The 15812-nt window shown below is 41.9% G+C and overlaps 1 protein-coding gene across 1 annotated transcript in view; it reads right to left on the bottom strand.

Annotated features, from left to right (window-relative positions):
- Positions 1-15596, bottom strand: part of CLMN (calmin) — a 100068-nt gene extending 84472 nt beyond the window's left edge. The window contains exon 1 of the mRNA XM_050954462.1: positions 15269-15596. Coding sequence (XP_050810419.1) covers positions 15269-15350 — 82 coding nt within the window. The 5' untranslated portion in view covers positions 15351-15596. The remainder of the gene's footprint in view (positions 1-15268) is intronic.
- Positions 15597-15812: the final 216 nt, after the last annotated feature.

Here is a 15812-nt window from a genome sequence, read left to right on the forward strand (position 1 = left end):
ATATACTAGAAAAATGTAAAAAAATAAGAATATGAATGAATATATATAATTGCTTTAATAAATGTGTATGGATATAGTGTATCATCCTAGCTAACAAAAAGAAGTACCAAATTTAGTGTAAAGGCTATATTTGGTTGCAAATCACCATGTTTTAATAGGTTTCAGAGTAGCACCCATGTTAGTCTGTATCTGCAAAAAGAACAGGAGTACTTGTGGCACCTTAGAGACTAACAAATTTATTTGTTTTAATAGTTACTGATCAATAAGAATCAACCTTTCTTTAGGAAAATAATTAAGGAGTACAAATGCAAAATAAATTTAACATTGATTATTTAAATCAAGATTTCCTGCTTGCTGATTTAAATCATTATTAAAACTGGTGATTTCTCAATACACCCTGATAAGTGCCTTAGATAGCCAGAACTCAACTAACTAGTACATATTAAAAGCACTGTTAGAATGTGTCAATGTGAGCATTTTCTGTAATATTTTTATGAACCCTATGCGTGCCTAAGTTTCCTTCTGTATTTTGCATTGCTACCCAGTGTATGCAAAAGGGTTAACACTGCCCCTGCAACTGCCCAGGAGACATGAGGTCTGCCTGTCACCTGACTGTCTGGGTGGAATGACTGTGTTGTTAAAGAACTGGTTGAAACCCACCAAAATCCAGAACAACAATGACAACTCCTCTTTCCCCACTGAACAATCAACACCTAAAAGCAGGAAACCTCATCTGGCAGAATATGTGAACTGAGCTGGAGAACAAAGTGTGGGGGTCGGGGGGAGGGAGGAAAGGAGTCTAGTGGTAGGTATAAGAATAAGAGCTGTCCCTGGAGGGACTGAGGGCTCTCACCGGGACTAAGGACAGACAGACATGGAGAAAGAGACAGAAATGGGGTCCATACCAGCTTGGCTGGCTGATTGCTCTGGCTTGGCCAGGATGGCTATGGCATAACCTTTGATTCTCACTGCTAACTGAAGCATTTTCAGGTTCTGAATCCCAAGTGACTAATAAATTGTTAACTCCTTGGAAAAGGCTGCCTGTGTCACTGCAAATACTCACTGGGAGCATTGTACCCTGGAGTACAGTACAAGCCTCCCATGGGAGTCTTGCTTGGCTGGGTTTGCTGCAGAGAGCCACAGAGAGAGAGAGGGGGATTGCTGGTCTCGGAGTCTTGGGGTACATCTACAGTAGAATAAACAACACATGGCTGGCCCAGGTCTGCTGACGCAGGCTCGTGAGGCTTGGGCTGTGGGGCTAAAAACTGCTGTGGAGACATTCAGGCTCAGGCAGGAGCCTGGGCTCTGGGACCCTCCCGCCTCACAGGGTCCCAGAGCACAGGCTCCAGTCCTAGCCTGAACGTCTACACAGCAATTTACAGCCCTGCAGCCCAAGCCCCGCAAACCTGAGTCAGCTGACCTGGGCCAGCCATGGGTGTTTAATTGCTGTGTAGACAAATACTTGGAGGCCACAGGCCTGCCCCCGTAGAACTGTGTGGGTCCTTGGGGCCCAGCACAAGAAAAGGGTCAGTCCCAATGGACTGGTTATAGGCTGGGGCATAGACCAGACTTTGTGGATCTGTGACACTCAATTAACATCTTCTAACCTTTAAACCAGGGGTGGGCAAACTTCTTGGCCCGAGGGCCACATCTGGTTATGGAAATTGTATGGCAGGCCGTGAATGCTCATGAAATTGGGGTTTGGGGTGTGGGAGGGGGTGAGGGCTCCAGCTGGGGGGGCTGGCTCTGGAGTGGGGTTGGGTGTTCCGGGCTCAGACTGAGCACCCATCTCTCCAGGCTGCTTGGTGTCCAGAGTGATAACACTTAATGGTCTCAGCCCAGTTCTTTGTAAACAGGTGCTTACACCACAATAACGACTTCTGCAACAGGCACTAATTGGCATTTTCAGCATAAAGACCAAGGATTGAATATGCATGGAAAACAACCCACTCAACAGCTAGCTGTAGGATAGGCAGCAAGATGATTCTTTGGGCTCACCAAAAATATCAGAGAACAGTCAAGGACTTAACAGGTCCCCAAGCATAGCAGCTGACGCAGCCTGAGCTGCTGAAGCAAAGTCTTTGAATGAACCAGGATGACAATATTATTTCCATTTCTGCATTTGAGGGAGGAATGAACATAATAAATTCCACAAGTTTTAAGAAATTGTGAGAAGAAGTTGGCTACCATGTTTCAAAGCCTCATTCCTTCTGATGAAGTGGGCTGTAGCCCACAAAAACTTATGCTCAAATAAATTTGTTAGTCTCTAAGGTGCCACAAGTACTTCTGTTCCTTTTGCAGATACAGACTAACATGGCTACTACTCTGAAACTCTTTCCCTTGTACACAGAACTCACTGACCCTTCATTGCAATACAATATATCAGTGCCCATATGTGGCAAACGTTTGCAGTTTACTTAGCCATTAGTGAACCTTTCCCTTTCCAGAAGTTTTCTAAATTCCTCCTAGCATTTCCTTACCTGTGTTACAATTGCAAAAACAGAGGCCTGGGGTGCAAAAACTTCTGAATATTTAACATGATGTTTTAACAAGCAAAGTAACCACATCCATGATTTTTATTTCAGGTGTGCAATTCAGTGCACAGGAGAACTCTTAATTTTTTTAGTTTTGTGGTTAGTTTTTGTCAAAACACTATGTTTCTTCAGGCTGAATTCTACACTCGAAAATAAGTTTTCATCAACATTTACATTGCTTAGTACTGCTCTGCACAGGTTAGATTCAACCTTCCCTCACTTATGCAACAAATCAATGAATGAAGTGAGTCAAGAGACACCCCTCAAAATAAGTGAGGGTTGGTCACCGTAGGAGTCATGGTCACAAAATTTATTTTCCTTGTGTAAACAGACCTTGAACAGATTGCAGAACCCAGCTAATTATTGATTCTGTTAAGGCTGAGCTTCAAATTAAAGTCAATTTCAATTGTACACGTAAAGAGTTTTATTAATTGATTTTAAAAAACAAAGATGGAATGAAATGTATTAAAACTGATAAGTAGCATTATAAACATTAAACTGAAGCTTATCATAATTGCATTGTATACCTGAGTGCAGTAGAAATGTACACTTGAGAGAAAAATACACGGTAAGTTAAGGGAAATGGTGTTTCCCTAAAATATCCCTTAAAATAAAGCATTGTCCCTTGTTTTTCCATGTGGTTTTCCCCAAGGCCACCACTCTAATGCCACCACATATGCAAAGAACTCAAAAGCAGGGCCGCCTGGGGGTGGAGGGGCAAGTGGGTCAGGGGCCCCCACGAGAATATAGCATTCTATAGTATTGAAACTTTTTGTTATGGAAGGGGCCCCCAAAATTGCTTTGCCCTAGGCCCCCTGAATTCTCTGGGCGGCCCTGCTCAAAAGTCAGGAGACACACGGAAACTGACTTTGCAGGTCTCAAGAGCTGGTCCCTCCTGGTCATGTTGTGGAGTATAGAGCACTATTTTTGCAGTGCTATCCTTTCTTTTTAGATACAGGATATCATCCCTGGGGCATGTTTATTTCGTGACTTACAGTAATGGAACTGATGCAACCTTGAGATTCTGAAACTACAATATATTTATGATAAAGTGACATTTCTACCATCAAGTGAAGCATTACACAGTAGACATTTAACAGTGCTGCCTAGTTGTATTAGCAACCAAAACACGGTGCCTCCTTTTGATACACATTTTTTGAAGACAATTAGATCTCCTTTTTCTTTTGATCCTTCTGATAAATCCATAGTATTTGCAAGTTTTCAGAGGCCAGAATTAAACACTTCAAAGCACTGTCTGTCATAGGAAGAAGAAATTCAGCCTACCAAGCAAAAATTCATACTCAATCCTGTCTCAGCCAAGGTCAATAACTGTATCAACTCCTATAAGGGAACAGAACAAAAACTCTTTTTAACCTTCCAACTTTATGTCCTTCTAAACAAATGTGTTTCAAAAACTGAGAAAAAAGGAACAGCTCATGCAAGAGTCCCAACGTATCAAAATGATGCCTTGTCCTGCCATAAGGAAGGGTCTTTTATAAAGAAAAAAACAAGAACTGAATATTATTCAATGTAATTCACCATCAAGGATAGGAAATCCCCTGCTGACAGATGGCATTTTAAGGGCAGAGGCCAGATTCTGCTCCTAGTTACAGTGGTGTAAATTCCAACTTACTCCACTGAAGCCTCTCAGGATTTACAATAGAAACAGGCCCGGTAAATCCCTGGCCCAACAGGTGGAACCTTAAGGGCAGGAAATCCCCTGCTGGACAGGTGGAATTTTAAGTCTCCAGGGGTTATACTGCAGTTAGCAGATAATGTTCTACTAGAATATCAGAGTTTACACTTTGCACCACTCACCAAATTCTCCAAGGAATAACACTTAGTGCAGTGCCTTATATCTTCAACACGTTTACAAATATTAACTAACTAATCCTTACAAAACCTCTATGAGGCAGGAAATTATAATAATCATATTGCAGATGGGGAAACTGAGCCAGACAGGTACCCAAGGCCACACAGCAAGTCACAGCAGAACCTGGGCAAGGCCCCAAGAAGCTCTCCTGACTCCCTAGCTTGTGCTTAATCCACTACACTCTGCACCATCTCAGAAAACCAGAGATATTTTGGATATTATTTTAATAGCCTAAGCCAGAGGTACTTAAGTATTAACTTCCAAAATCTCCTTTTCTCCCTAAAAGCCACCCCAGGTCAGTGGGTTATCCATCCTCACTGTCCCAGAGTTCTAGCTGAAGTGGGCAGGGTCTTTTCGGTTCAAATACCCCGTCTATGGAAGTGAAGGTGTTGAACTGTCTTCAAGCCTGTGACTGAGGAGGTCTCCCTGTTGGAGTCAGTATAGGTTAGGGCATTTTGGTGTCCCTCCTCTTTGCAGTGGCTCTTCCCTTTAAGAACATTTTTTCCTGCTTGCCCACTTTGCTTGTCTTGCTACTGTCTCTGGGCACTCAGCCTAAATAGATTTAATTTTTGATCCTTATATGCAGAATCCCAGATACTATTTCTGAAGTGGGGACTTTATAAATTAATAAATATATAACGTTTATAAATAAAATATTATAACCACAGTTCATGTCAATAAGAAAGAATTTATAACGAATGCCAATAAAAGCTAGAAAGCACTGTGTATTAAGGACCATTCTAACAGGGAGTCAGTTTTTTAACAGAATTAACCATGCACCAATGGATACTTTAATTTTTAAAGGACTTTGAACATTGGGGACCTGGTTCTCCTCTCACTCACACTGATTTTCCATTGGTGTAACCCAACTGATAGTGGAATCACTCCATCTTTACACCAGTGTGAGAGGAGAATTGGGCCCTAAACATATTCTACCCTCACTTCATCTGCAGAACACCCACTGATATCAGTAGGGAGTTTCTTTACAATGACCAAGATGGAAATGGCATAGGGTTATATGTACCCTTCAGTGCACAAAATGAATAGAATCCATGCAGTAGCTACACTTTGGTTGCACACACAAAGCTTAATCAAAAGCCCCTTGAAATCAATGGAAGTAGCTGCTGTGACTGAATTGGAGCTGCTCTGTAGTAATTAATTGATGAATCCTGTATGTTGACCTGGCCATTGGGATGTTTACTGAATGAATATATGGTTTTTCCTAATATAGGACCATAGGGGAAAAAACAGGCATGAAGGAAAAGGAATGGCAAAAACTAAACCATCACTTAGCAACAGTAGAGAGTTGTTAAGAGACAGCAGGATAGGAAAAGGCCCATGCACACTGGATATCAAAATAACTATGGCAGATTAAAAAAAAAAAAAGAACATTTTCTCAAGAGGGTGCGGGAGTTATTCAGGAGAACCAGCTGGAGACACTCAACACTCTGCTGTAGTGTCTGAAGAAGCTAGGTTACCAGCAAGAGGGGATGGGAAGCCTTTGGGTAAGGTAGACACCCATGTCAACCATTGGTTGTTTTCAAATACTTTGTTCCAACTACAAGATAAACAATATTTTGGTTTAAGAAGGCTGTCCGATCACTATATTCACCGCTAGTTACAGACTCCTGCAAGGAAGAACCACAGGTGCTAGAACTCAGTAAGCATTGTCAATACAAAGGGTACCGTGACCCAGAGCCTGGTCTAAGAGTGACAGAACTATGGAATTCTATCACAGGATAGAAAAGGCACAAGGCCTGACCCCAGAGGGAGTGCACTCAGACAGACCAGGAAGACAAAGAAGTGCAGCTAGCCTGCAACAAGGACATTGAACCAGGCCCCCAGTATTCAAAGTGTCAAAAGCTGAAGAATTTTACTGCCTGGCACAACCACCGGCCTGGTACGGACAAGGGAAATATAATAACTTGGGGCTGAATGCTCCAACAAGTTAGACTCCTAACTGCCCACCAGACAAGGTATTGATCTTGTATTTAAAATCCCTGTGCATATTGAAGCCTCACTGCTACAATCTACCTCAGCAGGGTCCTATGCCTGTGACTGATACGTGTGGAGTCCCATTGAAATCAGTGAGGCTCGTCACATGTACCAGAATCCACACACCTGGATCAAATTGTAGGACTGGGGCCTGACTAACCAGGAAATTCACCAGAGGCTCCATGTAAAACAGGTGTTCCACCTTACTTTCTTTGTAAATGATACTAAGGAGCAGAAGCGAAGGATTTGCCTGCCCAATCTGCTAGTTTGCAAAGTTCCTCCTCCACTCACATGGTTAATTATGTCAAGATAAAAAACTGGGACAACAATATACCGTATATACTCGTTCATAAGCCGAATTATTTTAGTAAAAAAGGGAAGTGTCAGAGAAGGGGGTGGGCTTATGAACAGGTATGGGGAGGACAAGTGGGACTCAGCCCCCCGCCCCAACAGAAGGGGTAAGGAGAGGCAGCACAGCCAGCAGAGACAGAAGAAAAGAGGCGGGGCCACAGTCTCTCCTCTTTGGCCACGCTGCTCTCCCCCAGCCTCCAAAGCAGCTGCAGCTCTGGGGCTGGCAGGCTGGGTGGCGTGGCCACAGCCTGCCAGAGCAGCTCCAGCCGGGCCAGAGACATCCTCCCCAGCCCACCCCAAGTAAGGTGGGAAGGGATGGAATGGGGAGAGTGTGGGGGTCCCAGGCTAGGAGTGGGGCAGGAAGGGGTTACACGGGGAGGGGTCATGTGGGGAAGTCCCAGGTTAGGGTTGGGGTCATGTGGGGGGTGGTCACAGGGGTTATTCCCCTGACCCCCAGCTTCTCCCCCTCAAATTTCCCCTTCAGTTGCTGTTCTGGCCCATCAGGGTAAGCAGGTGGTGCGCTGGGACATTTTGTTTACTTAGGTTTACCTCCATGCCTGCTGACGCTCGAGGTAAACAGACAGTCTCGGCCTGTCAGTGGCTTATCCTGATGGGCCAGGAGGCAAAGTTTGCTGACCCCTGAATTATAGGGTTGGCTTATGAATGGGTCATAAAAATTTGCCATTTTTACTTATCCATCTTGGGGGAAGGGAGGTCGGCTTATAAACAAACAAGCTTATGTTCGAGTATATACAGTATTTTTGGCAGCTGACCAGATCTGAGATCCAGGTTATCCACAAACAAGCCACCTTAAAAAGAAAAATACCCATCTTGAAATACAAATATTTCAATTTGATCATAATCTTGTGAGGGAGAGGTTATGCAGATATTTTATAAATAGATCTGCAAGACTGTAATATGAAGGGTATAGAAATGAATTCAACATTCTTCATAGAGTCACTGGGTCTTCTTATGCTCTGAACTATACTAATGTAAATCAGGAGGAACTCCTGTAAAAGCCTTGTGAAGCCAGAATCAGGCCCTTAATATTGTTTGTGTATGTCAATATTAGTTCAGCCCAGCTAGGAGCATTCCCTAAGCACTATACTATTTTAATGATTACATCTTGAGTCCTACCATCAATTGGTATTGTGTGCAGAGATCGCAATCCCCATTAAATATTATTGATCACATCTTTTCAGGTTCAGCAGGATCACTGATAGGTTTTCTGACTGTGGAATCAGAAATCCTGTCTGCTTCCAGAATTACACCCTCATAAGCTCTCATTCTGCAGAAATCCTGGCTTTTGCTGTTATGAGCAGCATTGGAAGAGGATGATTAAAGTTGTGACTGTTACTTTAAATCCTCAAACTGAGCTCTACAATGTAGCTCAGCTGTTTGTAAAGAAATATGCAACAATTATGATGAAGTCAAATCCATTCTACAATTCCAGTGATCATTATAGTAATCTGCATTCACAGTATTTACCTGGAGATAAGCAACCGTATATCATATGTCTGTTACTTATCTAAATGTTCCAGTGACATCATTTACCACACTCTCCTTGATACATATGTGACTGCTTATCTGGTATTTTTTCTCCATAATATGTGAATTTTGAAAATCCATTTGACTTATAAATGAAGTGAAAGATAATATTCTGTGGCTCTTTTTTCCCTCCCATTCCTTCTTCTGATTTGCCCTTAACATCTGCCCTATAATAGTTGTAACTTTGATCATCATTGCACATAATCACACTGGTATTTGAAAGGACAATTTTAGGTCAAATAAAGCACCAAATTTTGGGGCTTTCCCTTAATTCCAACTGAAAGGATTTTTTTAAACGTTCCTTTTTAGTGTTTGCAAATACAAATAATGTAGCGTTGTTTTTGAGAACAAGAAAGTAAAGTAGCCTCGCAGTTGTCTTTAAATGTAATTGAAATTCACTGGTCTGCATTTTTGTCCAAGTTAACTAGAAATGTAAAAAAAAAAAAAATCAAAATAGCAGAAAGAGTGACAAGTAAATTAGCTTTCTAAATCTCTTTCAGTTTTAATATGGTGCTTTGAGCTTTGTAACAACATTTGTTGTTTAAAAATGTGACTTTCAAACTGTCCTTTTAACTACAGCCAAACTACCTAGGTGCGTGACCTCATCAGGTCTCATTAGACAAGTGAGTGGGGCTGGGCCTTGTCAAAATTTGTATGAAAAATCTACATGGAAAGAAATAGGACATGGTGTTGGGGACTATCATCAGCTGAATAGTCTCATGCAAAAAGTTAGCCACATCCTTATGTACCTTGTGGAACTGGTGCCTAAGCAGGTCACATTCCTCCTTGTGAATAAATATTGAATCCATGGCCCAGTACAGAAGACAGGACACCAGTTTTACATGTAACTGAATGGAGAATCAGGCCCTCTGTCTTTTGGATTACTTGGAACAAAGAGGTCTGGATTTTGTCAATTCCTGGCTAATGAGTAATTAAACGTGCAATTTTACCTTTCTCTTAACTCCCACTGCTTATTTGTCTCTCATTTTGAGAGACTTCACTCTTTTTAATGCCATAGTTTCCTACATTCCATACAGATGTGCTCTTCCTTCATGTTTACAGCTGAAACTAAGAAATTGAGGATACAGAGATATTTACAATACAGGAATTAATCCGCTAAACTCTATGTTTCCTGCATTAACTTATTTTTAATCTCTCAATTTGGGTCTTTGTCAGACACTATGTTCCACATTTAGGCCTTCACAGGTTAAGAGGTGCATCTTAACATTGTTAGTCCATACAAAAACCAAATTAATTCACAGTTATACAGCACTTTTCATCCATGGTTTCCAATGCACTTTACAAACATTAAGTCCCAGATTTCTCACTCCCACTGAGTGCTTTACTCTGCAAGCAGTTACTTAGAACTTTTCCAAATTGAGTAACTTGATTTCAATCTGTTTGAGATATATTCCCTATATCTGAAATGCACACTGCTATAATAGTAATAACTACAAAAAGGCAACAATTTTTAATGGTGACCATTGTAAGTATTATTATACTCAATATACATATTGGTAAACAAAGAGACAGAGAGGTCAACATTTTAAAAAACAATCCACTAATTCTGAAAATCTCTCTTTTTAGGTTTCTGACTTGAGACACACATATGGCCGCATTATTTAGAAGTGCTGGTCATTTGAAGCTCATATTGGCTAAAACTGGGATTGTGGGTGTGCAACACTTCTGAAAAGCAGGTCCTAGGTCTTAAGTTGAGTACTCAAAACATGAGACACCCAAAATTAGTGGACCCTTGAAAACATGGCTCTAAATGACTTTCCCAAAATTAGACACTGAGGGCCTGACCCAAAGCCTACTGAAATCAACAGAAAGATTCCCATGGATTTCAATTGAATCAGGACCTGAATCAGTGGCACAGTGAGGAAAAGGACCCATGCATTCTGATTCTGGTACACTCATCTCACATCTTAACAACCGTAGAACTCTACTACCCCGGAGTCGTACAGAGTGTTAAAATCACAAGAAATGAAGAGCACAGTTTTCAATAACTGCTATAGGACTAACTTCCTAAAGGTGCATAAAACCTCTGACTACAGAAGTGTCCTTCTCTACGTATATCACTCTAGCTAATGTAGGGAAAGAAGTGTACAGTATAATATATATTACTCAGACTATTACAGAGCACTGGATCACAGTAAAAAATATTCTTTCAGGAATTGTTTTCTTTAACAGATGTTGCTTCATTCTAGTGAATAAAGCTAGGCAAATGAGCACACTCACTCATATGGCCATTTTTGAATATGCCTAAACTAACCTTCCTGTTGGGAAGATGTTAAAAAATTCATATGTTGTAACAAAATGTTCTTGCTGTTATTGTGATAAAAATAATCTTCTTCTCTTGGCTGAAAATTAATTGTTGAGCATTCCACCGCTTTATGATGTACTCAGACATTCAGTGCATTTTTTTCTTTTCTTTTTGGTGTTTAGAGGAATATGGTACAGAAAATTTATGAACCAAGCAAATAGCACAAGGATATAAATATATCAAAGGCACCTAGCTGCGTCATTAAAAAAAAAAAAAAAAAAGGAGAGAGATGCTTCAGTGATTTCTATGTCAACAAGCCTGGTAGCTATTCCACATTTTTTTCTTTCCCTTAGATGGTCACTTTTCTGAGTCTATGCCCTGAAATCACTCCTGGTTCTCTTATCTAAAATGGAAAATGTTCTTGTAGCTTTTAGCAGCATTTACCTGAGATGGCCTTTTACTATTACTTCCTATTTTAAAACATTGAAAATAGGAGTTTTTAATAAAAAGGGAAAGTAAAAACCCATCAGCATATGACCATGTCTAAACATCCAGCTGGCGATTCCATTTTTAAAACTGGCATTTATTTTCTTATATACCATGTTTCAGTAGTCACAGTAGTTAGCAGCTTTCACCAATGGCTGTGTTAGTTTTAATCTTTTAGTAAAAAAGCAAGAATGTTAACACACTATAATCTACGCCAATCAATTTTTAATAGAAGTGTAAAGTTATCAGGCCTAATTCTGCTCTCATACCAATGTATAAATTGAGAGTAATTTTGGAACCACAACACTAGAAAGTTTCATAAAAGGAGAGCAGATCAATTCCAGTAACTGGCAAGACCTCAGTGCTTAATTTATGCCAGGGCTAAGCCCCGGCATCTCTAGCCTTGGCAGTTCATAGCCCCAGCACCTCTAGGCTTGGCAGTTCATAGCCCCGGTACCTCTGGGCTTGCTGCATCTATGAAAGTAAAAAAATTGCTTGGACCCCAACATCCTTTTAATTACAGATTAAGCACTGCTTGGCCTACAAGCAATTTTAATTTACACAGGGATTTGTAACATGTAAATTACATTACAGCGCATTATAAAACCAGAGAGAGAGAGAGAGATTCTGATGAAATCATGAACTATAAGAGCAGAGTTCAGATAGTTTGTGAGATCAAAATCTCACAGTTTAGTTACATCAGAACTACAAAGGTTCAAAATAAAGTTGAATTGCAAGAATTACATTAGCTATTTAAAAAAAGAAAATAACTCTTCAGCAGTGAAACAGCATGAGAGGGCATTTGAAGTTATGGGCTAAACTCCCACTCACTTCAGTGAAGCCAAGATTGGGCACAAAATATTTCAAATCATTTTTAAGCCTTGCTACAATAAAAGCATGCATCCCAATGTGAAAAAAAGATAGAGCCTACTTAAATAAACAATATATGTATCAATACAGATTGAAACAGTGTATCTACTCCACAAATATTTATAAATATATTCATAAACTCTTCAGAATACTGATAGGAGTCTTTATAGGTTCTGCAACTAAAATAGTACTGGTGCTTTATAAAAATTTTAGATTTGGACAGAACTGAGATTTATAAACGGAGGGCCAAATTCTCTTCTCAGACCCCTGAAACTCAAATCAGCATCTTGCCCTTTTTAAAAAAAATGTATTCTCAGCTCGGCAGCATGTTACAGTGGACATTGCACTAGACCAGGGGTAGGCAACCTATGGCACCCATGCCAAAGGCAGCACGGGAGCTGATTTTCAGTGGCACTCACACTGCCCGGGTCCTGGCCACCGGTCCAGGGGGCTCTGCATTTTAATTTAATTTTAAATGAAGCTTCTTAAACATTTTAAAAACCTTATTTACTTTACATACAACAATAGTTTAGTTATATATTATAGACTTGTAGAAAGAGACCTTCTAAAAACATTAAAATATATTACTGGCACACGAAACCTTAAATTAGAGTGAATAAATGAAGACTCGGCACAGCACTTCTGAAAGGTTGTCAACCCCTGCACTAGACTGAAAGGCAGGAGACTCAGGTTCTGATCCTCAAAATTATTTAGGCACCTAATTCCCATTGAAATCAATGTAATGTAGGCACCTAAGTATCTCTGAGAGTCCAGGCCTTGGGCTTTATTCCTGGATCTGCCACTGAGTTCCTGGGTGATGCTGAGCAAGTCTCTTAAACTCTCTGAGTGCCAGGTTCCCCCCATCTGTAAAATGTAGAGAATAATTCATGCATCTGAGGAAGTGGGTATTCACCCACGAAAGCTCATGCTTCAAAATGTCTGTTAGTCTATAAGGTGCCACAGGATTCTTTGCTGCTTTTACAGAATAATTCTTATTCACTTTTATAAAGTTTTATGAGATCTATGATTAAAAAGTAACATATAAGTGCTAGGTGTTATTATTTATTCTAGAACTACAACATTGTACATATCCTCATCTGATGCCTTTTCCCCCTTTAATAGCTAAGGTAAGACATGTATTTCAAATATCTTATAGTGGTACATGCAGTGAGATGATAACTAATATTCAGAATTCCTCTTATATTGTAAGAAGGGAATGTGGTTTTTCATGAACTCAGTGTTATCCAATGAAATTTGCCCTGCGGGATAGGCTATTCCTCTGCAGGACTGTAGGAATTTTAAGAGAGAGGCTCTCTAGAACAGTGTGTCTCTGTATCTTCAAGTTTCACGGAGGGTAATGAAATTTAATTCATTCTTGAACAAATGATTAAGAGGTAAAGAAAAGAAGGGATGATACATTTTTAATTAATTTTCTTTTATGGAATCTTTTTCTCAAAAATACACCAGTGAATTTTAGGGTAAAATCTTGCTGTATATAATCAGCGGATAGTTATAAAGTTGGGTCATTCGGGGGATTTTTGGGGAATGGGTTCAGACAGTCCATGTTAATCGTCAGTGGAAGAGAGATGACCAAGAGTGGGTGAAATACTGCAATTATGTTGTAATGAAGGATTGCTAAAACTAGAGACTGATTCAACCACAACCCCCCAAAGTTTGAATAAATTCAAAATCTGAATATTGGAGTGTTCAAGATGCAGATCACCATTTTGTGAAGAGTCCATCTCTAATTAAAATTCACCTGCACTTCCACAAATGGACAGTTAACAGAAAGGCTGATTTTGGTCTCCTCCCAGGTAGATTAAATACAGTATATTATGTAATAAACCACCTTCCAGCAAATGCAATGTCTCTTCCAACATGTGTTACTTTCATATCATTAGGCATCAACAGCAAGAAATAATGGCCTACAAACCAAGATAGAGTTTATATCTCAGTTTAATGCTGTTCTTTATTGTTACATCAGTTTACATAATCTCTGCCAACCATGGGTAGTTGGAAAGGGGCAAACATAACTTTGGAGAAAACAGTTTATCGGGGCTGTACTATTTAACGGTAATAGTTATATCTCAGTTTAGCTAGTATGTCCCACAGAAAGATAGCAAAAGTATCTGATAGTCGGTGTATCAGCTCTGCCTATGCTTATTTAACAGTAGCTAAAAAGGAGGTATGTCACCTTTTTTTATCAGATGGTGGGCTAAATTCTGTACTGTTACACTAGTGTAAATCAGAAGCGACAGTATTGACTTCAGCTGAGTTACTCCAAATTTTACACCAGGGCAACCAAGCAGAATTTGCCCCAAAAACACTTTGAATACACTCCAATTGAAGTCAAAGGCAAAGTTCCCACATACCCTAACAATGCAGAATCAGATTTTGTGTTACGATCTCTGTCCTCCCAAAACACAGTGTTAGCTCACTGTTTATAAATTATTATCTAAATGAATGACTTTACATTAAGGTTATGGCTATTTTTATCCAGAGTTCAAACAAAAGAGCCCCAGCATTCTGTCAGAGTGATTCCCTGTTATCCTTCTGCAGTTCAGAATGTGGGCCTCTCCTTTTGGGTCTTTACCCCCCGGTTTGAAACCTTGGCAGACTGAGACTTCTAGCCCTCCCAAAATGTAGGTTCTCCCCAAAGGAAGAGGACATTAGCCAGCTGTGACTCCTTCAGGAATGTGACTGGGTAGTGAAGGAAGCACTGCTTGAAAGTAACAACCTACTGTAACACCTCAGCAACTTTCCCAGCCCCCTTTCTACCGTACACACACTGCCCTCCCTTTCTCGCTTGTTTCCTTCCCCTAGTGAAAAGCCTGATCATTTCTTGCTGTGATTTTTGTCCAGGCTGTCTTTCGGTTTAGGGAGATCCCTCAATCACAGCGCCAGGCTAGGTGCCCCCTGCACCCTACTGCAGAAACTTCTCCACCCTTGAGATCTCACCACTGCCATGGGTGCCATAACACTGCCCCCTTTTGTACCGTCCCCTTCTCCCCGCCAATACAGAGGTTCCTTCTGCAGGTCCCAAGCAAAGCAGGAAAGAAAATTAAATACAAAACTGACCCCACCACCACACCCGCCCAGCAATCACCCCTCCCCTCCCTGCCCAGCCCCCGAGGGAGCCCCGTGCGCGCCCCGATCCAATGCACAAATGCCACACACACGTTTGTCTCCCAAGCCAGATCAAAGGAAACGGTGAGGTCAGCGCACAGCCTGAACTGAGCAGGCAGGAGGGAGAGGGAGAGGGAGACGGAACAGGAGTTTTCTCCGCCCCAGATTGAATCCAGCTGAGAGCACAACATGGGGGGGGGGCAATATAGGGATATTTACCTTGGAGGTTTTGCACTCGGATGTCGCTAATCTGCCCGATCAGCTCCTCTCGCTGAAACCAGTCCCACTCGTGCCCTGCCATGGAGGAGCAGGCGGGTGGGGGCGGACACAGCGCTGCTTGGGAAACGGGGATCCCCCCCCCAGACACACGCACAGCCGGGGTCTGGAGCCGGGAGAGAGAAACGCGCCGGAGGAGAGGCTGGGGGCGGGGGAGCAGCCGCTGGCTGGGGGGCAGGGAGACCGGCAAGGGGATCAACACGGCGCTGCGCCGCGGGGACCAGCCGAGCCCCCTGCGCACAGGGGAGGGGGCCGGGGAGCTCAGCAGAGCCCCCCCGCGGAACAGGGGCAGGGAAAGGGGAGCGCGGCGCAAGCCCACAGCGAGGGGGGAGCAGGAGACGGGGGTGGAAGGGAGCCCAGCCGAGGCGCCCACGCCGCTCCCTGCCCCTCTCGGCAAGGGGCCGGCGGGCTGGCGGTCCGCTCTGAGCAGCCCCGGGGCCGGATCAAGTTTTTATGGCTCGCGCTGAAGTCGGAGGTCTCTAAGTTG

This window comes from Gopherus flavomarginatus, chromosome 5 (assembly GCF_025201925.1).
Source record: "Gopherus flavomarginatus isolate rGopFla2 chromosome 5, rGopFla2.mat.asm, whole genome shotgun sequence".
Lineage (NCBI taxonomy): Eukaryota > Metazoa > Chordata > Testudines > Testudinidae > Gopherus > Gopherus flavomarginatus.